We start from the raw sequence: 23,807 nt of genomic DNA on the forward strand, positions 1-23,807 counted from the left end.
AAGTGCTGTACTTGAAAATAAAAAAACTGGATCCCCAGAACTTTTAAATTAGGGTTTTGTTGGGTGATGGCCTTCAGTACTTAGTCATACCAAAGGCTGGGAGAAGGGGGGGAGGAAAAAAAAGAGATACACAATCTATTAATTCTATTACTCCGAAGAACAAGAAAATGAGAGTTTTATTGTGTCATCCATTCCCTGATTGTTCTAAAAATAATAATTTTATACTTATAAACCTTCTCCCCCAAAGCCAGGCTGATAATTTTCAGGATAATACCCTGTAAAAACATCACCTAACCTTAATTTTTTAGACCGAGAAAGATATTTTATGTATCAGTCAGGCAATCATACTGCTTAAAACCCATCTGCATTACTTTTTACATGTTATTACATTAGAAAAAAATACTTATTACATAAAATTACTTAATATAAGTGTCAAGTTGCTTTTCTAGAGAATTAACTTGAATGCTATAAACACATGGAAAAGTTGTCTCAGTGTTGCTTGTTGGGTTGTTTTGTTTTTTTTTTTTAAATAGTCAACATTAAGTGCTCACCTTACAAGTTTACCATCTTCCGCACATTTAAGTTCTATCTGTTGAACCGAAGTCTCTACAGTTGGTGAGCTGAACAGCTTTGATCACAAAGTCTTATGATCTGATTCTCACACGTGCTCCTTAATTTCCAGACTGGAGCAGAAGACACAAGTTGCCCTGATTTTTCTGTTCCTTATTAATATTTTAAGGTTTCATGAAGTATTTACTGAACTTTCATCGAAGTGACTGTTTCTTGCACTAGCGTAAAGCCTGATAACTGTCAGAATCCAGATGATCACTTAAACTCTACTTCCAGTGCTTATCTAGTGACTTCCCACTCCTACTAATATGAATTTCTCTTAAATGTCAGGCTTGTACTGCCAGAATATTTAGTTCTGCATTAATATAAATGTTGATTTTAAAGTAGGCAAAACTTAAATATTTACTTTTTTTAAAAAAAAAAAAAAACACACAGCTTTAAATGATACCCTCTGTTTAAATAATATTTTAACCACCTGCCAGAAAACATTCAGATAGGATTAAACAAAATTTACAGGAGTTAATGTGTCAGTAATTGCTTGAAAATGAGATCTCAGCTTTTGTAAAATGGGAGAACAGTGATAATTTCTAATGTTTTTCCAACCTGTTATTAGTAACCAAATTCACAAGGGAAAAAAAAAAAAAAAAAAATCACAACTAGAAGTATTTCAGTGAATAACTATAAGCTATTTTGCCACAGATGTTACCCATACCTGCCATCCCCTTTGCATGTTCATCAGTTTGATTAACTCTGCCTCAGGATGAAGACTCTGTATCACTTCTGCAGCGCTTGACATCTCCAAAGCTCTTTAACAACCTTCACTAGTTAGCAGTAACAAGATGATCCTCTAGTCCCAAGTCTGAGTAATACAATGTGGTAGTTTTACCATCAGCTTTTCACAAGAGAATCTGTTGCAAATGTGGACAGCAGAAAGACTGCTAAAACATTAGGAAGGATGTACATTATTACTACATCCTACTTGCAATTATGAAACAGTAGTGAGACACTAATTTATATCCCTCTTCTCCACTCAAAATAATTAAGAAATGGGTCTTGATGCAGCTGGCTAACAAAGAAACACACCAAGTACACCTGAACAAGAAACTGGAGAAACCAGGACAAAGGCAACCCAGAGAAAATGAGATTTTGAAGAGAATGCACAGGCAAAAGTTCTGCACCCAGAGCTCTTAACGTTAAATAGATTAATGGAAACTACCTAAGTTGCACTATAAGCCTGAAAGTGGCTAAGTAGGGAGCAGAGGGAACATTAGTGCCAAGTTTCAGTAATTGATTGTGTATGCTTGCACGTTGTATCTTTCCCCTCAAACTACATTTTGCCTGCATATGGTTTCTCTTTCTGTCACTTTTAAAGTGATTTATTCTCTTCTGAAGGGGAATTAGGACTTATTTTGATCAAATATTTAGGACCTTTTAGACATTAAAAGCCACGAATTAGGAAGGTCAAAACAGCACAGTAAAATTAAAATTGAAGATAAGCCACAAAGATTGAAGTAAGGAATGAACAAACAACTAGTAAAACAAGATTCAAAAAACTAAAAGGCTTATCCACCCTACTTGCAATGTCTGGCTCCTTACTGCTAAATAACTACTACAAAGATCTTAACCACATAGGAGCTGATGAAAGGAGTCTGAATATAGGTCAGCAAAAGGCTTTTGGATCCAGCTACAGACACTAATTAGATCACTGTCATTTATTAAAAAAAAAAAAAGAGAAAAGAAAAAAACCTCCAAAACGAAGGGTTTACCCTTCAAAATATTTTGAATTTTTTTCTTTTCTCTAATTGTCAGTGGCCTGTGGTTTAAAAGCAGATGGTTGCTGCCCCAGATCTGAAATTGTGACCAGAATACCAAAAATACAGAGACCATACTGAGCAAGAACCTCCAGCAAAGGAAGATGGGACAACATTTGCAGCAATGCACAAAGACCAGAGGGGGGGATCTTTAAATATGTTTTCAAAGATATAAGAGAATTCTTTAGTTTTTCTAGGAGAACTTTGACTGTTTTGTTAGACACTGCCAAAACTCACAAGGCCAAAAAAAAAAATATTCTGACTTCTTTTTTCCCCTGAAGTATACAGTATAGCTCAGTTCATACAGGGTTCCTTGTATCAGCTTGTTTATGCCTTCTCTTCTGTGAAACAAGCCTTTATGTCTCCATAGTGGAAAAACCCACTGGTTTATATCCTTTTCGAGATGTATGCAGCCAATTAAATTGTAAAGTAATACCTGTTTCAAAGTCTAACTCAAAGAAACGATACATTCCTGGACTGGGACCAGAGCCAAGAAGGTCACCTTACACCCTGCGGTCACGTGAGAATATTCAGGTTTTGGAATTTGGTATTTTGATTACCATATAAAGTAAAATTGGAGGTTGAAAGGATGCAATATTGTGTATTCTCTGCACACAAATTGTGCTCATTTCTCAAGTGATAAAGTCAACATTCTGAGGAACAGGAAAAGACAGTTCAAGAGTTCATAGTGATTTCAAGCCATTCAGAAAGACTCGGGAAAGTGACAACTGCTCATAGTTCTGCACTTCTCCAAAATAATTTTTGGTCATGAATAAACTATTATGTGACCAGACTATATGCATAAGAATGGTATAATCTACACAAGCCAACAGTGAAACAACACATTACAATAAAATCCGTTTGTCAAAGTAACAAGCCAAGTAGATTAATTTCCATATGAAAACTGTTATGAAAAGACTGACACATTTTATTTTAATTTCTAGTTTTCTTCACAATAAACAGCATGCATGCAAAGTGCCTAGTGCCACTAGAAACAGCTACTGAAGATGGGCTCTGCACTGTGGAGTATAGTGCCCAACAGATTGCTAATGCGGTTTCATGTCTACAGATTTCCTTTAAGTTGACAGAGCAGCCAAAATATGTAGAGATCTACAGGAAATATAGACTACAAAAGGTAGAAAAAACCTGCTAAAGAAAAGAAGCAGCGCATATTTCTTTCAATTAAGGTTTGCTGGCGTGACAGAAAGTGCAGCTCAGTCTCACCATCAGGTCCTCGTCATTACTGGGGACCAGTTCCCTGAAGAAAGCAGTACTGAAACCCCGAGGGGCAGCCACTCCTTCCGCTTCCATTACCTGTGTCAGACACCCAACAATGCCCCCAATAACTCCCAAAATTTTGGAGACTAAGCAACCCGTACGGCACAGACAATGAAATGCAATTGCTCTTGCCAGCACACAACACTTACTCCGTTCACAGGCTTATGAAATGGTGCAACGAAGGAATCCGATCAGCCCCTTTTTACCCACCCTGTATCAGCCGCTTCAGTACAACGACCGTGTTTTAACAATTTAAATTGTGCTGCACTGGCCAGTAAGAGCCGTCAACCTTTCTGCGCCCTGGGCCCAATACACATACCCTTCAGTACACCTTTACTTTATTTGGAGAACCAATGTGAGGGGTTTTGCTGCTTGCTAAATCCCCACAAGGTGAGCTTGTCCGTACTGCTCTTCGGCAGGAGACAAGTACACTTCTGAAACTATTTTTAAGTAGATCTTTGAGCTAATATTATGCTTTATGTCTAAATTTAGCAGCATAAATCTGTATGCACGATATTCTCTATCTTCAACTAATGCAAATTAGGAACATATCCTGAAGTTCTCACGCCATGGAGATTTCTAGACGGATACTAGAAATCTAGTAAATTCATCAAAACAAGTACTTATATATTTTTGTGACATCTGTGTCTGATTGAAGCTGTCAAGTCAAATTCACAGGTTGTATTCTTCTGAATTAGTGAACATAATTACAGTACTTTCTTTGGAGCTTTCAAGACACAAGGCAGTCAGCTGCATTGTTTTCCACAAACCTCTCTGTTTAAATATATTAAAAACTATCCTGTTTAGTTCACATGAAAAATCCTTGCAATGACTATATACATTAAATTCATTTGTCAGATCTGTACCATGCCACAAAACTAATATCTATGTAAAAGACACTTCTCTATCTGTTAAAATAATGTCCCAAGAACCCAGGAAAGCTAGAGACAGATAAGAAGTATTAAAATCATTTTTGGGCACAAAAAAAAAAAATATATCTGTATATTGATTAGCTACTCAGTTTTCACAGAAAGAATTGACTTAATATTGGCATCATTAACATCGAAGGGTGAGATTCATAACACTTTCCAAACAACGGATGAATCGAAGGGCCACACCATTGACTAATGTTTGGATAAACATACAGAATGCACGGCTACATTTCCATGTAACTTGTCCACACCCCAGTATTTCATGATGTTCCAAAACAATATTTTAACTGTTTAACCTCAGACTTCAAAAAAGTAAATTTTTAAGTCACGTGTGAAATCAATCGTGTTGACAGAAATGTAATTTGAACATATTTATTTCTTAGAGGCTTCTCTGCATTTGTCTTTGAGGTAATGAGATTCACTTGGCGAGAAAAATACATATACTGTGAGAACTAAAAATCAGGATTTGTATCTCTGTATAAATCTATAAAGCTCTTCACCATGAAAATGTTGCCAGTGCAAGTGTGAAGAACAATAACCACCTAGAAAAACTGCCACAACAGATTATGAAAAGCTTTGTCTTTGATAGCCATCACATTGGAAGTCGTGGTTTAAGTTCGTCTTTCTAGAATTTATCACCACTAAAATTTGTTTTGATACAACCATTAGCCAAAACTGCTATCAGAGAGGCACGGCAGGACAAGTCCCTTCAGGTATAAAGCAATTAGTTGCAATCCTGGTCCTTAGTGCCCAGAGTCACAGAAAGGCATTTAATATCTCAAGTAAATAAAGCTGCATAAATTCAGCCTTCATCTCTTCCCGCACAAGACTAGTGTGCTGCTCCCTGTGCAAATTAGTCCTCCTCACTCTGGGAAGGAAAATCTGCTGGGCTGTAGCCACTTCTTTTCAAATGCAGGGGAGTGGAGCAGCCCTTCCCCAACCACAGCTCAATTCTTGCTGCCATTGATGGCAAACAGCTTTCTCCAGCCCCCTGCTGTGGCCTCAGACATTCCTCTGCTCTGTCAAGCAATGAAAATATCAGCAACAGGATTAGCGCAAGCCTCGGAAAGACAGACTAGCGCTCTAACATCCAAAGCCCAAGAAAGAACACAGACGTCTTTTGGGGTTCACTATGGTAATGACTCTAAATTACAACTGTTAATGGCTGTTTTTTTGAGCTTCTGACAAATTAAGACCTCTAAAAATTCTGTGATAGTTTTGCATCAGTAAAAGGCCTTACATTTCTGCAGGATGCAACCAAAGTTTATACATGTTCACTAAACAAGGCAGACCTCTGTTCTTGCACTAATATGTACTAGGAAAAAAAATAAAGAACAAGCAGAATTGGAAAGCAAGACTTCTTATTTCATATCTTTGTACAGGCACAGCCAGCTACTCTAGTCTTCTTCTATTCAACTTCATACTGGAGCGGTCAAGGGTTAAAGTGGTTTAAAAAAAAAGCATTAAGAAAGGAAAAATATTTTTTCTACAATAAGGAACAAGAGAAACACTTGAGAAAGGCTCTGAGCACCACGCTAATTGAAAGAAAACAATCCTGAAGAAGGAGGCCCTCACTATGGTATTCAGGTTTGGATTTTACATTCACCTACTTAGACAAGTAAGTATATCTAAATAAAATGATTCAATCAGTGTGCCTTCCAGGCCACATTATGGTACAAAGATTCTCATAATTATACTCCTCTTCACATATTTAAAAATCCTTTCAATGTTTACTTGAAGAGCTAATTGCTGACAGCTAGAGTGTAAACTCTATCCTTTCCAATTCTGGGGTGGGGGAGAGTATTCTCCCCCTCCCCATTCCAATTCTCAGGAGCCCTATTTGCCTCGTAGCTCTGCTGAGCAGCTTCAACATCCTTACAGAGCCTCACAGCTTTATAGCAAGTCACAAAGTAAATACAACCATCTCCCCACAAAGCCAAAATGTATTTCTTTGACTTTACCAAGCAAAATCCTACTTCTACAAAGTATGTACACATTTATGCATTACATTAGCATTACAGATACACAAATTTTAAATTTTTTAAAATGTAGATAACTGCCTCGGTTTGCAAATCCAGTGAAGGTGTAAGGGACTTACACAGAAACACACTACTCACTCATGTAATCCGAAGCTCAGCACAACATGCTATTCATCCCCACTCCAAGGGGGATTTGTACAGGGAAGAGGAAGACACTAAAAGACCTGTCAAACTCTTCTGCTACCATCATCTGATAGACTATGCATGTCAGTGCTGCTGTCTAACAAGCATCTGGGGCACTTCAGAGCTCAGCTCATCACCTCCCTTCTTCCCTTCCACATCCAGATGGCATCCAACTCTGCCCATTTTTATTGTACTGTTTGTGTGTTTCTCCTTACCTCTGTTTGTGTGTACATTACCCATCTTATACAACTTAGACACTGTGAAATGGGGGAAGCAAAAGGAAGCCTAGGATTTTCTCAGGGTTGAAAAAAAAAATCCATCAGCAGAAAGATTCATACAGAGAATTTTTGATTAAAATTCTAACAGGGATTTTTAACTACAAGACTTGCATACAGTTTCCTAATTGTTATTTAAGTTTAGCCTTGTGGACAACACAAACCAGGTTATGTCCATATTCCAGAAGTATCATCTAAAAATCCTTACTTTTGTACACCAAAAATCATGAAGCAACTTCAGAAACATCTTACATGATATTACAGCCACGCTCAATCAAAAATGCTTCCAAGTTATCAGGACAGTTTCTCAAAAATTTGCAAGCTTAATTTATAATGACTGTCCTATTGACCAGAGAAGTTTAGAGTTTCTGTGATAGTTCTGATCACCAGATTTCTTTTTTTGGTCAAAAATAGAAAGCTAAAGAATGACACCAGATGTCACAAACAGTTTTAAACAGACTTCCACGATAAACATTTCTTATTGATCGTTTTCTGTGAAGCAAAGTTTGAAAGTGCAAAAACATATGTAAAGGAGAGAAATTAAATCAGGTCCAGTTCTATCTTTATGGAGACAAAGTTAGACACAGGGATGACAAAGCCACAGCAATTAAACCCTTATCACAGAAATGTGTTTCTAATTTTATCAAGAAGTTGTGAAATCCAGCTTAATAATAACTTCAGAGGCAAATGCTGAGAAAACGCACCACAGGGTTTACACAAAGGGGAGGGGGGGGAGGAGCTAACCTAAAAGAAACAGCAACGACCTCCCCAGAACAGTTTATTAAAGCAAGAACTCCAGCATCGAAGTGTATGATAAATAATTAACATGTAATGCCTTTGTGATAAGTTACTGAACTTAAGTTTTCTGGTATGCTGTATTATTTGTAAATGCAAAGTTGCCCAGCTGCTCTTTTCCTGCATCAAAAGCCTGCTACAGAAGGGAACACTCAGAGACTACATTTATGAGCTATTTTTGCCAAATATTTACACCAACTTAATTTGGTTTTGAGTAATGTATATGCTCTTTGGTATACTAAAATGCAGGTCAGTTACAATTACAAAAATTAGAGGTTCTGTGGGGCTTTTTTTAAAGTCAATTAAAGCTCATGCTTTCATTTTCACCTGGTTTATATTGAATAGTAAGGTACCTGCAGAGCACATTGCAGCTACCTTCTTCAATCAATCCTTTCCCCTAGATGCATATCAGAAAACTTGCAAACAAGTATTATATTTTTTTTATTCTAAAAACATTTAGGCTATGGCACTTGAAAATGAAATTACTTCTACACAGACACCACTGAAGGCTGTTATAGCCTTGGAAGATGATATAAGCAATTACAGAACAAGCATGGATGTTTCCGATTCAAACTGCTGTAAGAGACTGCATAAATGTAATAGGTAATATCATAAAAGGTAGAAGAATGTATTAAATGTGGATCTACCCTTACAGTGATACCCAGATATCATTTGGTCAACATCTAAAGCCCTTCTATCAATCTCTTTGAAAACTGCCCAAAGAGAAATTTCTCAAATGATGAAGCAAAAGGTGTTCTCCTTTCCAGAATTCCAAAATGCTACCTAAGAAACTGTAACAGCTTCCACAACTAAAAAATCTGCACAGCACTAACAGCAGAAATATTTCTGCTTACTTGCAGAGAATAGGTAACAGTTCCCCACCCACAGAGCACCTTTGGCAGCCCTGAAAGAAGCTTAAGTCCTGTTTCTAAAACCACTACTGAGTTACAAAAGCAATCAGCAGTAACCCCCACGACAGTCTCCCGGTCTCTAGGGAACAGCCCATTACCCTGTTCTACCATCACCTTTCACATGTTTCCAGCAATGACATGACCTCTACCCTTCAGTTTTCCAAAGATCTGTGGTAACAAGTAACACCAGACAATAACCATAGAGCTGTGAGAAAAGAATTATGGCACATGCAACAACCTCTCCCTACTTGAAACCAAACTCTTTTTTCTGATGCTGCAGGACAAAGTTAAATCTGTCCTAACTACCTGAATGCATTTCTTATCTTAAAACCATTTCTTGATTTTTGTTCTGTGACAAGAGCCACACATTTTTTTAAAAATGCATACATTTTCAACCTTCAGACTACTGACACAAGCCATCAACTCAACCTACAATCCACTCTCCCTTCTTAATAAGACTGACATCCAGCAAGACTGCCTAAGTTACAAGAAATTAGATGCTAGTGACATAGGTAGTTCACCGAATGTGTTGTGATTTGAGGTTCAGTTTACCAATTCAATCCAGCTGCTTTGTATCCCAAGGGAATCACAGTCAAGACAGGCCAGTGAATCTAGCATTGCATTTGGTAATAATTCAACGAGGCACTTGATACCATCTGTAGTTGTGAGTCAGGATCTACAAAAGCCAATCACTAGTTTCCTTTTTTTTTTAAAAAAAAAAAAATCAACACCATCGTCCCTATCACACCCTCTCCTCCACTCCGTACACTCGCAGATAACCAACCATGTTAAGAATTATGAAGTTACATTACTGGAGCTAAACTAGAATTAAGCAATCTATATGCTCCAGATAATGTTTCTGTTATAATTATACATTAACCAGTTGTTAATCTTCCAAAGCCTTCTGCAGAAACAGAAGTGACATGAATAGGCTAAACTTGGAAAAAATGTTTCTTTAAGATCACAAAAGATAAAAATAAAAGCAAAAAAAAATCTCTTACAGGTTCTTTTCATTTTAATAAATAAGCAAAGGACATGCTTGAAAATGCCCTGATAAAGTAATAAAGCCTGTGCATGATGAATATGAATACAAAGAAGAGGAAACTCCAAAGCACAGTCAATCTCTGCTATGGAATCATGACCAGTGGTGCGTCCACAGTAAGTTCCAGAGAGAACAAAAAACAGGTCAGATGAAAATGCACACATAGATCAGTTCTAGTATAGACAGATACCTTTAGCTACCATGAATACTGGATTTTTTTTCCTTTGGATTTATTTCCTCAGTAAAATGAAAAGCTGGCAACAACAGTAAATAAAGAAAACAACTGGAAAACACTGCTTGAGAAAAATAACATTTTGGGCTGATAATGCTGTTACCATGGGCACAAGATATTCCGCCCGAGCTGAACCAGAAAAAGCCTTTAACTAGCACTACCTATAAGTCAGAATGTATCAGATCCTGCTTTGGATGCATTTAATGACTGGCTTCTCCTCCTTCCACGTTCAGAAATCAACTTTTCTCCCCTCCATAAGCCTCAAATATGAAAAATTAAAACCTCTATTTACATGCTGTGCTGTTACCTTGCAGATTCTGCCTCCTTGTTTTAGGCTAGACCTATAATATTTACATCACCTATAAGGAATACTTGCCTGTACTCAAAGACAACAAATTGATAAGTGAAGAACACCAATTCGTACTCAGCACAACTGAGGAAACTTTAATAGTTCCAATGTAACACTACATTTCCTGTAGCTATGGTTTGTGTGGCTTTTTCCATCCACATCACGAAAAAGTTACATAAAACCACAACACTGAAATCGTTACCAAATCACTGCAGATATCTAAGCTGTTTCTGACCTCTTAGTATTTAGATATTTTTCAAAAACTACCATAACTTCAAATAAGGATGTAAGTAAAAAGAATCCATAGCAACAGAAGAAAAACTACAGAACCTAAACTTAAGGCTCCAAAGACCTGAACAACATTTAAGCAAAAAACTACCTGTGAAGATTAGGATAAGCTATTTTACACTTCAAACAAAGACAAGCCACGTCAGATTCTAGAAACGGAAGCAACCTAGGAAAATTATGAAGGAGGGCTGTCACATCCAAAATTTGCAGTATACTCTCTAATAGCATTAATGCTAATAAAAAAGTCTGTCCCATAAAATATATTTAAATTTGGCCTTACAAATTAATAATAATATACTCTTGTAAATTCAGATGTAATCCCAAAACTGTCACTTTATCAGCACCTAAACAAGTCAAGATGCATTGCACCGTTACATTGCTTGGTAGAGGCAGGTCTGTTGGCATAACAATGACCTCTACCCCTGTATTCCTATTGGCTCCTTAGGCAAAAAGGAATAACTAACTCATTTCAAAAAGCCGTGCCCTGAACAGCTCTGCAGAATCACCAAAAGTATGCTGGAAGAGAACACAGTGCAGGAAGGGAGCAGATTTTTGTCCTGCCGCTTGCCCCCAGCTATACAGCCTGAGCAGATCCCACCTTCACACCAGCCTCCCGGTACGTGCACATCCCTGACACTTCATTTCAATGTTATTTTTTTCCTGAGAAAAACTGAGTAATGCCATCCTTAGGCATGAAATTGGCTGGAAGTCTTGACACACTGGGGGTTGGTTTGGCTGCCAACTTCACTCCCCATGCCCCTTCACTGGTATGTTGTCGCACCAGACAACATCGATAAGCTTTTCTTACATGCCCAACCAGGTTTCAGTGCAGCATTATCCTTACAGAATTTCACTATTGGGACAGAGATGATGTTGAAAGTCCTGGCATCAAGAAACTAGAACACAACTGTTAGCACATGACAGATTCAAAGTGACACCTGAAATTGTATGCTACGCAAGGTAATCATCATTAAATGATGTTTCCTCTGGAATTTAAGCACGTAAGTGGCTAGTGCATTCACAGAATTACCAGGTCACTATGCTTTTCTGAAAGTGTAACCTATTTGGTAGTTTTACATTTCTTTTTCTGAAGGCTAAGTGTTTTAAGATGAAACTTGTAGCTTTATTCCCACTTCAGAATCAGTCAAATGAGCTTTCAGTGAGGAGAAAAAAGTAACAAACCAAAACAGTAATTAAAGCTAAATTGAGAATTCGTTACCAATCTAAAGATGAACTTTTAAGAAACTTTTTATTTGCAAATGTATTTAAAAACAATAATGCATGCTTTCTGACAAAGTTTTAGAAGTCTATAGATCCAATATGCTATAATACATCATAACATTAAAGATTAGTATGTTGACATAAGACACACAGTATGTTTTGTTCACAGTGCTTGTTCAAAGATGAAGCCAGTCTCCACCCCCACCCAAAAAAGCAGTCTTGCTTTCCCACAACACCATTCCCATGTGCTCATGTCACCCTCTCGCTTCTGCTAATACAAGTACTCAGGCAGGCACATGGCACAGCAGATCAGGGAACTGATCCAATTCTCTACATCCTCCACAAATGCTTGTGAAAGCAATTGGAAGGGCAGAGTATGCAGGTCCTCCTCCTTCCCATGGCACCGCCAGCTTGAAATGCCGAAACTAAAATACATGAAAATAGGATGAACATTTGGCAGCGACTTCGTATCTGCTGTGTTTCATATCATCCTAGACACATTTCTAATAAAAGATTCACAAACTGATAGCAAAGTACCTGGATTTTCTGCAACATGAGCACTGAGAGCCCAGCACCAAAAAGGCCAATTCCAACTGCACAGTATATTACAAACTGTTTAGGTGTCCTACCACATTCAAAAATGGTTCTGGATGTAGTTTTCCTTTATTTCCAGTTCCCGTATATTTCCTTCCTTGCCTGTTTTCAAACAGGAACATTTGGCTTTATAAATTACTTTTGGAGATATTTAGTCTTCTCATTAACTGCCAGCTTTCCTCTCTGCTATGTACAATACTGCAACAGCCACTGGTTTCAAGCAATTATTCATTTTATAACCAATGTGACAGTAACCCCTTAAAATTCAGAAAGCAAGCCATACTCCACTTCTCAAGATACACTCAAGAGATCTTAAAAGTCATGACAGGTCTAATGACTTAAATGACTTTTGGCAGCCTGTTCTACTTTTAGAAAGAATATCCAAACGCCTCTATTTGTGGCTCCCTTTCTCTCTAGAGTTACATCATGTCCTGGGTTTGGGGGGGGGGGGGGGGGGTCTTGGTAGCAGAGGAGGGGGCTTTGCAAGCTTTATAAGCTTTATATAACCTTATAACATTATAAGGTTTCAATGCATGAACTGCAGAGCGGTGTTAAGAGATGTTCAGGTTCATTAACTACAGAGGAAAACTGGGAAAGATCAAGCTTATACTGAAGGACTTGACTCCACTTCAGCCCAAGTGGAGGCAAACTACTGGACCATTACACAGAAAACCAGAAGCTGAAAAAAAGCTGGAAGTTGCCCCCAAGTGCTCAGGTCTGTTAGTGATGCCAGTAATTCAAAGGTGTCTCTGCCAAAAGTAAGATAAAAGAGAAATCAATAGGGCCAAAATTATCAGAGATACAGTTTTTACTTCCAAGACAATGTAGTGAGAAGTGCTATGTTAGAGAGATAAACAAATTTGCAGATTCGCATTAAGCATGAAGAGAAACTTAGATTTTCCATGGCTCAAAATATCATAGTAAAGAAAACACTAAATAAAGCAGAACTCTTACAAAAAAACCCTCATTAATACCTGGCTGTAAACTACACGCAGAACACTAAACAGATGGAAGCTGTAGAAAAGCACAATGTCTCTTCAAAACTATACAAAGTCTAACTTAAATATTTTAACAAGCAAGAAATACCAGTTAAACCTATATTGGCACAAATCTCAAACTACAGAATACCATACACATACTAGCATCACTGCATTATTCACCTCTAGGTCAACATCAACATTAGACACGTGTCAAAAAAGCTAAAGCACAAACGAGATAAATTTATCAAAGTATAGTAACAATGGAAGACCCAGTGTCACAAAGCATGGCAGCTTCAAGACATGTAAAGAAGACATCAAATAAAAACAAAAGTAAAATATTAAGAGCCCACATATATGTAGGGGCAGAAAGCTAGAAGCAAAACAACTCAGGCAGTGTCTCTAAACCAAAGAGAAAGATAAAAAAACATAAATAGGTGGCAAAGTTCAACAGAGTTATACTGATCAAGCAGAAATACAACCTCACGGAAACCCAAAGACATAAAGTACATAGGTGATTAGAAAACCAGGAGACATGAAGTGAAATTCTAAGGGAGCAGGGGGCAGAAGTACAAAACCATAGGAATTACTAATATGAAATGAGACAGCAAAGATATTCAGGCTTTCAGCAGCAGTCAAAGAGAGGTAAGGGATTCCTTTAGGGTGGCTCTCCCACCATCAACAATTAAGAACATACCGTGGGATCTGAAGATCTGAGACATCTGAAGGACCTGTAAAAGTAGTGACTCAGCTACTTTTAAAAACCAACACATTTTCAAAGTTTCTGTAGTAGATGAATGAAAAATTAAAAAACCAGCAAGTACACAGTTTTGGGTTTTTTAAGGCAATAGTAAAAAACAAATTAACAAAAACATAGTAAGATTCACTCCAGTGTGAGTAACTTAATTTAAATCTTACCTAACTTAACTAAAAAAGACAGTAATATAATCAAATTCTTTGAGCAAATAAATGAAGCAGTGGGTAATTTAATCACAGAACATTTAAAGGACCTCTGGAGAAAACTGTATGATGAGAGGATACCAAAAATTATCAACCTGCTACACTTTGCTGAGACACAAAATAACCGAATCATCACAATTCATACTATCAAAAAAAAGTCATTCATTGAGCCAACGCCTAGCCAATGCACTAAGAAGATCAACAGATTAAAATTTGCAAATGAAGAAATTTAGCATAAGCAAAGCATCTGAATTTCTTCAATGGTAACCGGTACCAAGTCAGCTGCACAAACTGCTTCACAGCAAAGAAAATTCATTGCTAATATATGCAGAACGACGCATTTTGAAGGAAAAAAACGCTCTCTCTAACGTGCAATTCACTGTTTCTACATCAATTTATCAAGTTATCTTGAAACCTTATCAAGGCAAGATTTATTCCTGAATAACTATGAAAACTAGAATGCAAGAGGAATCAGAAGAATAAAACATTGTCACATCAGAGATTACTAGTATTCTCCTTTCCTAAAAAGTCCATACTCAGTCCTGGTCACGTCACAACAACAAACCAAAGCTGAACTGGGAAAGTTCAAAGACTAGCAGTGAGAATCGGTGAACACCATAAAAAAAAAGTTTATGTATTTGGAGCCCACTGAGTTCCTGAGTTGGACAGCCCCTTCTGAACAGCACCTTTAGGGATTTGCTTGTGATTTTTTTCCTACCACCACATCCAATCACTTTGAAGTATCCCAAACCATCCAGAAGCAATGAGTGGTATTGTTTAGTCACAGTGTAAAAAAAAAAAAAAAAATAATAAAAAAATAAAAAACCACACCGCCACCTTTTACTTTGTAGTAATTTAGTTCTTAATCAGATTATTAAAGGAACATTAAATAGTCTTCATTAAAATTAAATATTAAATCTCTTCACTTTCTACACAACTCAAACATCTCAGGGAATCACCCAAACTCCCAAGCAAGTTTAACAGAAGAACATTGCCAATTCCTTGACTCTCTTTGGTAAGGGCAACTTTGTTAATAATATATAAAATATATATATATATAACTGATGCAAAAAGGATTTATCAAATTGATAGTCTGCTTATTTTGTAAAATTAAAATACTCTCTTCAGTATGAAAACTGAATGATAAAAATAAATTATAAAACACTTAAAATTAAAGCACCTAATAGATCAGATAAAGCTAGGGTTTCAGTTTTCCTAAGGAATTCCGCAACCACACACATACAGATTATGCTTATCTATTTATAGGGAATTAATCAGGATTACCACTTTCATCTTGGCAATTTAACTGGAGAATGAAATCAATAGCATCCAATCAGTAAAATATGACTTGTTTCCACAGTGCTGAGACATTTTGTCTATTAAGAACTGTTTTGCCTTTTTTTAAGATCAATAGCCTCAGAGCATTATATTTAACTGTTCGAGGAACAGACACCTATTTCAGCACAATATTCTGAAAGCAGCAGCACCCCTCTGAGCACCTGGGGCAGCATCTCTCCAGCCAGAAGCCAGCACACAGGCTAAGCACACACAGCAGTGCCTCAGGTGCCACTGCCAAATGCTGTTCTAAGCCTGGATTTTTCAGGGGTTGAACACCCAGTTCTTAACATTCATAGGAAAGTAAATAAACTCATTCTGTAACCAGTTGAACACATGAGAAGCTGCAATCTCAGCCCTGCTGCCAGCTGAATTCTAATACTGAAGCTACTGAAATTTCTACAAATTGGTTAAACAGAAGTGAAGTGAAGCGAAGCCTCCCTTTCACTGCCTGAGATCTTGACACCAGGACAAGTCCCTCATGAGAAAGTCGCATTAGTTATTAGCAAGAATTTCAGTTATGCCTCCTCATAGACAATGCAAACTGAAACTTTAAAACTCCGGCATGTTTAGCTACAAACACATCGGTATACATTTTATACACTAAATTATTTCCATGTCAAACTAGCGATGGTACAAAAATTTGCTTTCAAACCCTGTATCGTACTCAGGCTGATGTTGCACAAGTTAAAATGTTTTTATAGCTTGAAAGCAAAGGTTAAGAAACATATCGTATTGCTCTTTGTGTAGTTTTCTTAAACTCCCACTCCATTTCCAAGCTCACTTCTGATCACCCTCCTCTTCTTGGCAACACAGCACACTTGAGTTAGATGCCTACACAGTTATTCAGACTTCTCTGAAAATCTTTGGTTGAAGGTTAATGTATTGTAAATCACAAGGATGTTTTCTCACCAGGAAAAACAAAATACTCATATTTATATAAACAAAAATCTACCATATGTAACTTCCTTACTTAAATTGCACTGATAAGTTAGCAGGAGGTAACTAAGCCAAGTGATTTTTTTTTTTTTTAAAGATGACTATTTTTGTTTGCTGTTTTTCACTGTGATAAATATTAGGTGCAGGTGTGTACACACATCTTACAATCACAGCTGAGGACAAGCGACAACTGATTGCCACAACCCCAGTGAAAGGTGTCTTGATTGACCGACTAGCAGAACAATAGTTCACCCTCACAAGTCATGTGCTCCAGCATCTACAGTCCCTCTCACTGTTACCTATTTATACGCACGTATAAGCAGTGCCGCTGGTCTCTGCGCACCACAGGAGCTATAAGCAATCAAAATGCTTCTACTGATCATACGCAAAACCCAGAATACACATGGCTGGCACGTACCATATTTATATGAAACGGGAATATCAACTGGAGACCTGTGCTTAAGTGACTTGGGATGTAACTGAGACCTGAATATTTCTACTCTATTTTTAACTTCTGATATATTTAGAAATAATCAAGAAGTGCATACAAACCAGAAACAAATCATGACCTTACGTTTCTAAGGAACGCAGATGATCTATGCTCCCATCATCTTTAGCTTTCAATACAGGACCCTCACACCCTGGAAGGAGCACCGTATAGAGCTGCACATATGGTACCAATGATCTATGATCAACATCTTGCTAAAAAGACCTGTTCGGTTCTGGGAGTCACTTGCAGCCCACCAATTTCTAATTGCATTTGACTGAAGACTACCAAAACTGCCCGTTTATCCTTTAGCAACAAAATCCATACTGATTCCAAGGACTTCAAGAATACCACAGAGAAACAGAACAAATTTCCTGCTTCTGAACAATCTAATTTGCAGCCTTAATGCTGTATACAGGTTATCACAGCTTTTCTATTGAAAATTAAAAGTGATACCAACTTCAATTTTGTTCTTAATAATGCTATCCTGTATAGATGAAAGTCTTTACATTAATCTCGAATCAGTTTCAAACAGTTACAAGAGGCAGGATTGAGCTTCATTTGATGCTTGTTCCTTACTACTGATTTTTTTTGGTTTTATTCCTTTAGCTAAGTGAAAAACTGTTCTAATTCTCAAACCAGTAGCTCCTTTTACCTTATTAGCAAAGCAACCAAATAGACGAGGCAAAACACTAATGTTTCCAGATACACAAACAAATGAAGTTATACATTTTTTTTCTTATAATAATTCAGCTACACTCTTTTCTTTTTCAGAGAGCAACGACTGGCTATTTATAGATGGGATCAAATGTCACTCAAACCTACACGGCTACACACAAAGAACATGGGCTTCCAAATCTACAACTTCTGCTCATTCATATCATCTTTATAAACCGCAAAAGGCCAGCTTTTGAGGCTTGGGTTTCTTTTTGGTTGGTTGGTTTGGGGTTTTTTGGCATTAAAAACCTACTGTTCTGGACACTGCAAGCAGGACTTCAGTTGTGACAAGCAGACATACGACACACAGCTAAACCTTCCCCTGAACCTAGAAACTAGGTGTTCCTCTGACTCTCCAGCCCTCTGCACCAACCTAACAAGACTCTTCCGAGCATGCTGAATTGCTCAAGCTTCACACAAAACATGGGACAGAAGACAGCACTATCATCCTTGCATCTAAAACACAAAGGGGAGCACTTTCAAGCATGACTTGGAATATTTGCACCCGACTCCCTCTCCTACCAGCATGGAGGGACTTCTATGTCCCTCACCCACCTGTCAAATAAATAGGAAAGTATGTAGAACATCATCTAAGAAAAAAAGAGTACTAATCAGGCAGAAGATAGCATGAATTAAGATGAGGCTCATCCACGATGCACAAAGTATCTCATCATCATTGAGACAAAGAATCAAGAAAGCCTCTCCCTCCTCAGTTACTCACTGCCTGTAAATAAGTGGTACAAACACCCTCAGGGTCAGTGAAAGCCCAGCTCTTGGTCCATATCAGGGATGAAATGGGACAGTACCTATCGATATGGCATAGAAGCACTCTCCACAAAGGAGAAAGAGGAGAGAGTAGGAGTTCTCCACTCAAGATTTCCACGCCACTGCTAAGCTCCCACTTAGCTTCAATGAAGGTTTTATTTTACACGTTTCAGCACATCGCCCCCTTTGCTGACCTAATTCACATATTTGGCTCCAACAGATAAAACTTCAGCTATCAATTTGATTTCCTCAAACAATAAAGGATTTTTTTTTTTAAGTAGCAAAGAGCAACCAACAGAGCTGTAACTACAGTGAGCTGTCAGAACAGTAAATACCAAAAAAGAATTGTCATGTGATAAGATTTTACACATCACAAAACGTAACTCATCTATTACACATGCTCTTAAGATCTTTGAAACTAAGTATAATATTTTTCAAAAGAAAAAAAAAAAAAAAATCTTTTTCAGACCTGGAATCTGCAAGGCTTGTAGTGTTCAAGAGAATACACAAAAATATTCCCTGTCAAAAGCAGTCAGCATACATGGTTACATCAGTAGTATCTAAGATGAGAACCACCACGGACATTTCTGTCTAATGTGATTTGCAATAGGACAATTACACCATTTAATGTCACTTTAATCACTCTCACTTTTTCAAGTTGCTAAAAACCACTCATTTAACCAGCACTGTTTTCCAAATTCCGCTTGCACAGAGCTTTCTTTTAAAATATCAGGATTCACATCTACAGGAGAGTATTTTTTAAAATCCCAGCATTCAAGACCAGATTTCTTTCAATCTGTCTACTGGTTTGTTGCTGAAGAGGAGGAAAAAAAAAGTTACTTTTCAAAGCCGGTATTTTGCAAAACGAGCAGATAACATTACTGCAAAACTAGGGAGCCTTCTATGGTATTAACGGTCTTTTGCAAGGGCCTTTTTAGAAAGCCTTTTCGTATGCACACCATGCTTCATCTGGATGAGATTACGTTTTTCGCAGCCTATAAAGAAGCAGGATTCAATAATGGATCGTTAAAGGTAACAATGGTAAAAGGTGTGAGAACTACAGCGACTGAAATGCTGCCAGATCGCTCATTTCTGGGCTATTGCGGCAGTTTTCAGGCAAGTTCTCCTCTCTCCACAGGTTGTCTGTCATCTCCTCTCCGGTAAAGAGTCCCTACCGCTTCCACTAACGCCCGCCGAGTCTTCCGAGCTCAGGCAGCAGTGCCCCTACTCGTTCCGCGAGTGCTCCTGCCCACAGACGGCGGGGAGAGCAGGGAACGCAGGTGGATCCGCCGAAGCATTTACGCTGCAGAAAGGGGATTCCAGGTGTCTCTTGTTTGCCTCCCGGCGCCGGCAGGGCCGCCCGCCCGCTTGCGGAGGTGCGCAGTGGCCTCTGCTGGTGCCCGGACCGTCCCGCTCGCACGAGTGGAGCGGGAGCGGAGCCCCGAGGCACCGGCGGCCCCGGCCGCCGCGCTGAGGGCGCCCGCTGCCCCCCGCCGCTCCCTCACAGACACCACCACCCCCCCCCCCCTTGCCGCCCGGCTCCCTTACCTGTGAGGAGGCTCTGGGAGCCGCTCCGAGCGGCGGCGCCGGCCGGGTCGGGCTGCCCGAGGAGAAGGGCGAGCCAGAGGGAACCGAGGAGCCGCCGGGCTCTCCCCGCCGCCATCTCTCCGCTCCCCGCGCCCGGCAGCCGGGCACCCAGCGCCAGCCCCTCCCCCGGGGGGGCTCCTCCTGCCTGCCTGCCTGCTCTGCCGGCCGGGGCGCGCTCCCCGCTCGTCCGCCACCGGGCTGCGCCCCTGCGGCACACCGAGGAGGCGGCCCTCAGCCGGGCGGCGGGGCCGGGGCTGGCGCAGCCGCCCCGGGGAGCGGCCAGCGAGGAGGAGGCGGCGGCGGCGGGAGCGGCCGGGCTCACTCCATCGCGGGCCGGTCCCAGCGCCGGGCTCCGCCGCTGCCTCGCACGGAGCCAGAGGGGCGCTCGCCGCGCGCTCCTCCCCTCACTCCCGCCTCCCCCCCCCCCCCCCCTTCCCGCCCCTCACGCGCGCGCATGCGCTCGAGCGCTCCTCCCCTTCCCCACGCCGCTCCCGGGGAGACGGCGGCGCACGCGCTCGCCACCTCCCCGCGCCAGGTGTGCGCGCGCCCGGCCGCCCGCCACCGCGCCTGCGCGGAATCCCCCCCCCCCCCGCCCGCCGGCCCCCGGCACGAGGCGGGGCCGCCGTCCCCTCAGGGCCGGGGAGCGCCCGACATGGACTCCACGCACACCCACACCCACACCCACACCCGCACCCACCGCCCGGCTCTGCGGGGAGCTCGGCACCGGGCACCCCGGCCCGATCCCGCGGGGGACGGGGCCAAAACCCGCCGGTTCGCTTGTTCCGTCGCTCCCGACCTACCGGCGCTGCGGGCGCCCGCAACGGGAGCGGTGCGCTAAAGTTCCCGTCTTTCCGTGAAATAAACTTTTTTATTTCCCTCCCCACACACACACACACACACCCTCCTCTCGTAGCCAGAGCCCAGCGCGGCTGCAAAGCCCAAGCCGGTTACCCGTGCGGGTTTGGCGAGCCGGAGGAGGAGCTGCCAAGGGGAGTCCTTGCGCTGCTGGGAACCGGCGGGGAGCTGCGGCAACCCTGCCTCCGGAGCTACCGAGAGAAAAAAGTAAAATATATAAAAAAAAAATCGCACTAACCATGTAAAAATAACTTGCAGAAACTTGTTTTCGTGCGGGGGGGTGGGTGGAGTGTGTGAGATCTCTGCTGCTCGGTTTGGGATGTCGACTCTCGTAATTATGTTTCTCAACAAACAAAAGGATAAATAAATGTGAAGAAAAGACCAAACATACTTTGAAAAGGCAAATTAAATGTATTTTCATCCTCCTGGGGGTAATTAGTTTTATACAGCATTTGCCATTCAAATCCAAATCGTTTGAATGCTGCATCGTTACCAGCCAGTTTTAGTCTTACTGTTGGATCCCGCATCCTTGCAAAGGACACAATAAGAGCTATAAATATACATTCCTCCTTCATTAATCATATGAAGTTATATTTTTTTTCCATCTCAGCTTGTTGCCCACTAAATTATATTTTTACAATGTGCACGCTATCCTTGCTCATTGTATTATTGACTAATTGAATCGTCTCTTCCAGTACATAAATTATGTAGTACCAGGGCTCAAGATGTGGTAGCGGTGAGATAACCATACCCGTGGGGCAGTGCATGACGTGAAACACGGGTACGTCCCCCCAAAAGGTGTGTTTCTGTTACAAAATGTTTTAAAACTAGTTTCAAATCATTTGCTCCAGAAAGAAACAGGCTTTTAGACTGGCAGTGACACTCCTGCCAAGGAACCGAGGACTGATTTCAGGACAGTTTACCTTGATAACCTCGGTGCAAGTGGCGAGGGCATCCCTCTTGATGCAGGCACCTCTATATGCCCGTGAAGTTATCCCTGATCCAGCGGGATTTGCAGATTTGTTTATTTAGAGGCTTTTCCGCGAGGCAGACGCTGACACATTTTGCAGCGCACCAAAACGCAGGTGTGCATTCTGCTGTACATACGGATGCAGAGATGTGCATGACTAATTAAAGGTTGACGTGACTACAAAGCATCAGCTAATACAGGTGTCTGAAGTGTTTCTCATTGTGAAACATGCTTCATTATTTTATAATTTTGTTCAGTGTTTCTGTCGGGAAACAGGGGGTTTGTCCTCCACTAAAAATATCCTGGAGCATTTTCACAATGATGAATAATTACCTCCTCAGAAGGATGTTTGGGTTTCTCCATATTATGCTTGCCGAGTTACGCTGATATCTGATATGCCAGAAGGATTACCAGCAACGAACTGTAATTTATACTGAAAATGGAAGCACTGATTAAAAGGCAGGACTGGCAGCATAACTCCTATTAAAGCTGGTTAGCAATTCCCATCATAAAATACTACCTTCAGTCACTTTTAATAGTGCCAGACTAACCACTGCGCTGAAATTTAAGCGTCGTAAGTTCATACCTCACGTTAAATCATAAACAGGTCTTCTTTCATCCCGTCTGTCAGGGATCTTCGAGCCTGGAAACAAAAATGGTCACTTTGTCAGAGGTGCTCCCTCACAACCTGCCATGAAAAACCCTTCCGAAAATCCCGCTCGCGCCCGGCAGGCACTCGGCAGCGCGGATCTCCAGCAGCTGGGTGCTCACCCGGCAGGTCACAGCCCAAGGCTGTGGCAGTCGGAGCTGGGCCTGCCGTTCCAGTTCCCGGCTGCTCCCGACCATGCCAAGAGGGAAGGTAGGAAGGGCGAGCGGGAACCTGTCCTTCCAGTTCTCCTTCGGGAAACGTGGAGCGGGGAGCTCCTTGAACAACAGGCGGTGGGGATGAGAACTGGATGGGGACGAGTAAGTTGGCAGGCACGAAGGGTCTGGAGAAAAGACAAGTTCTCTGGGGCGCTGGAAGTGAAAGGGGAGTTGGAAGGGGAAACTGGGTCTGCCTGGAGGGCAGGGCTAAAGCAAAGCTCATAAGCAAGAGTCTGGAATCCAGCCTGTTGGGAGAAGACTTAAAAACAGACTGGGAATGGGAGAAAATTGCCAGGAGAAGGACACGCGACCCAGAAGGGATGGGGCTATCAAGACCGGCACGTGATTTGGCTAAAGGCTGAAGGAGACCTTGCTGGGCAGGAGGGATCAGACGGGAGAGCTGGAGCGGGCGAGGGAGGAGGCCACGGGCCCCCGAGGCTGGGTGTGGGACACAGCGAGGACAACGGGAAGAGGGAATTCACTACTGACAGTGATGGAAAAATAGGCATGAACAGAGACTGTGGAAGGGAGGCAGAGCACAAAGGTGAGGATTTAGGAAGGGGAACAAAGTCCACCAGGAAAACTGTCAAGTCTCTACTGGCAGCAAGTATCTGAAATACACTGAGCACATACCTCGTGCTGGGCTGCATGCAAACTACGACATTCCTCATACAGGGTGAGTTTCCACATTGCTGATGGCCTGCACTGATGTCAACACGGGATTAAACTGCTGGCATTTTTTTAGGTCATCTCTAAATGGAAGAGAAATACATGTGTATTAGAACAACAGTAGTTAGGCTGCAGAGTAAACCACTCCCAAGTTATGAAATACCAGAATAAAGGCTGCCAGTGCAAAAGGATAAGCCTGGCTCAGACGCTGAACCAAGGCCA

The 23,807-nt window shown here is 40.9% G+C and overlaps 1 protein-coding gene and 1 long non-coding RNA gene across 11 annotated transcripts in view; both read right to left on the reverse strand.

Annotated features, from left to right (window-relative positions):
• The window catches only part of NEO1 (neogenin 1), a 208,409-nt gene extending 187,774 nt beyond the window's left edge, over positions 1 to 20,635 (reverse strand). For all 9 annotated transcript variants that reach the window (XM_042803981.1, XM_042803980.1, XM_042803983.1 and 6 more), the window contains exon 1: positions 20,189 to 20,635. In XM_042803981.1, the coding sequence (XP_042659915.1) occupies positions 20,189 to 20,303 (115 nt within the window). In that variant the 5' untranslated portion in view covers positions 20,304 to 20,635. The remainder of the gene's footprint in view (positions 1 to 20,188) is intronic.
• A 268-nt stretch (positions 20,636 to 20,903) lies between these two features.
• The window catches only part of LOC116961049, a 106,989-nt gene continuing 104,085 nt past the window's right edge, over positions 20,904 to 23,807 (reverse strand). The window contains exons 21-24 of one of the 2 annotated variants that reach the window (XR_004406737.2): positions 23,550 to 23,668; positions 22,639 to 22,695; positions 22,386 to 22,485; positions 20,904 to 21,273 (exon numbers count right to left, since the gene is read on the reverse strand). This is a non-coding gene — a long non-coding RNA (uncharacterized LOC116961049). Of the gene's footprint in view, positions 21,274 to 21,470; positions 22,486 to 22,638; positions 22,696 to 23,549; positions 23,669 to 23,807 lie in introns of those variants that run through there. The other variant, XR_006166550.1, reaches the window with a different exon arrangement.

The sequence above is a fragment of the Tyto alba genome, unplaced genomic scaffold, assembly GCF_018691265.1.
Source record: "Tyto alba isolate M040663 unplaced genomic scaffold, T.alba_DEE_v4.0 Super-Scaffold_41, whole genome shotgun sequence".
Classification (NCBI taxonomy): domain Eukaryota; kingdom Metazoa; phylum Chordata; class Aves; order Strigiformes; family Tytonidae; genus Tyto; species Tyto alba.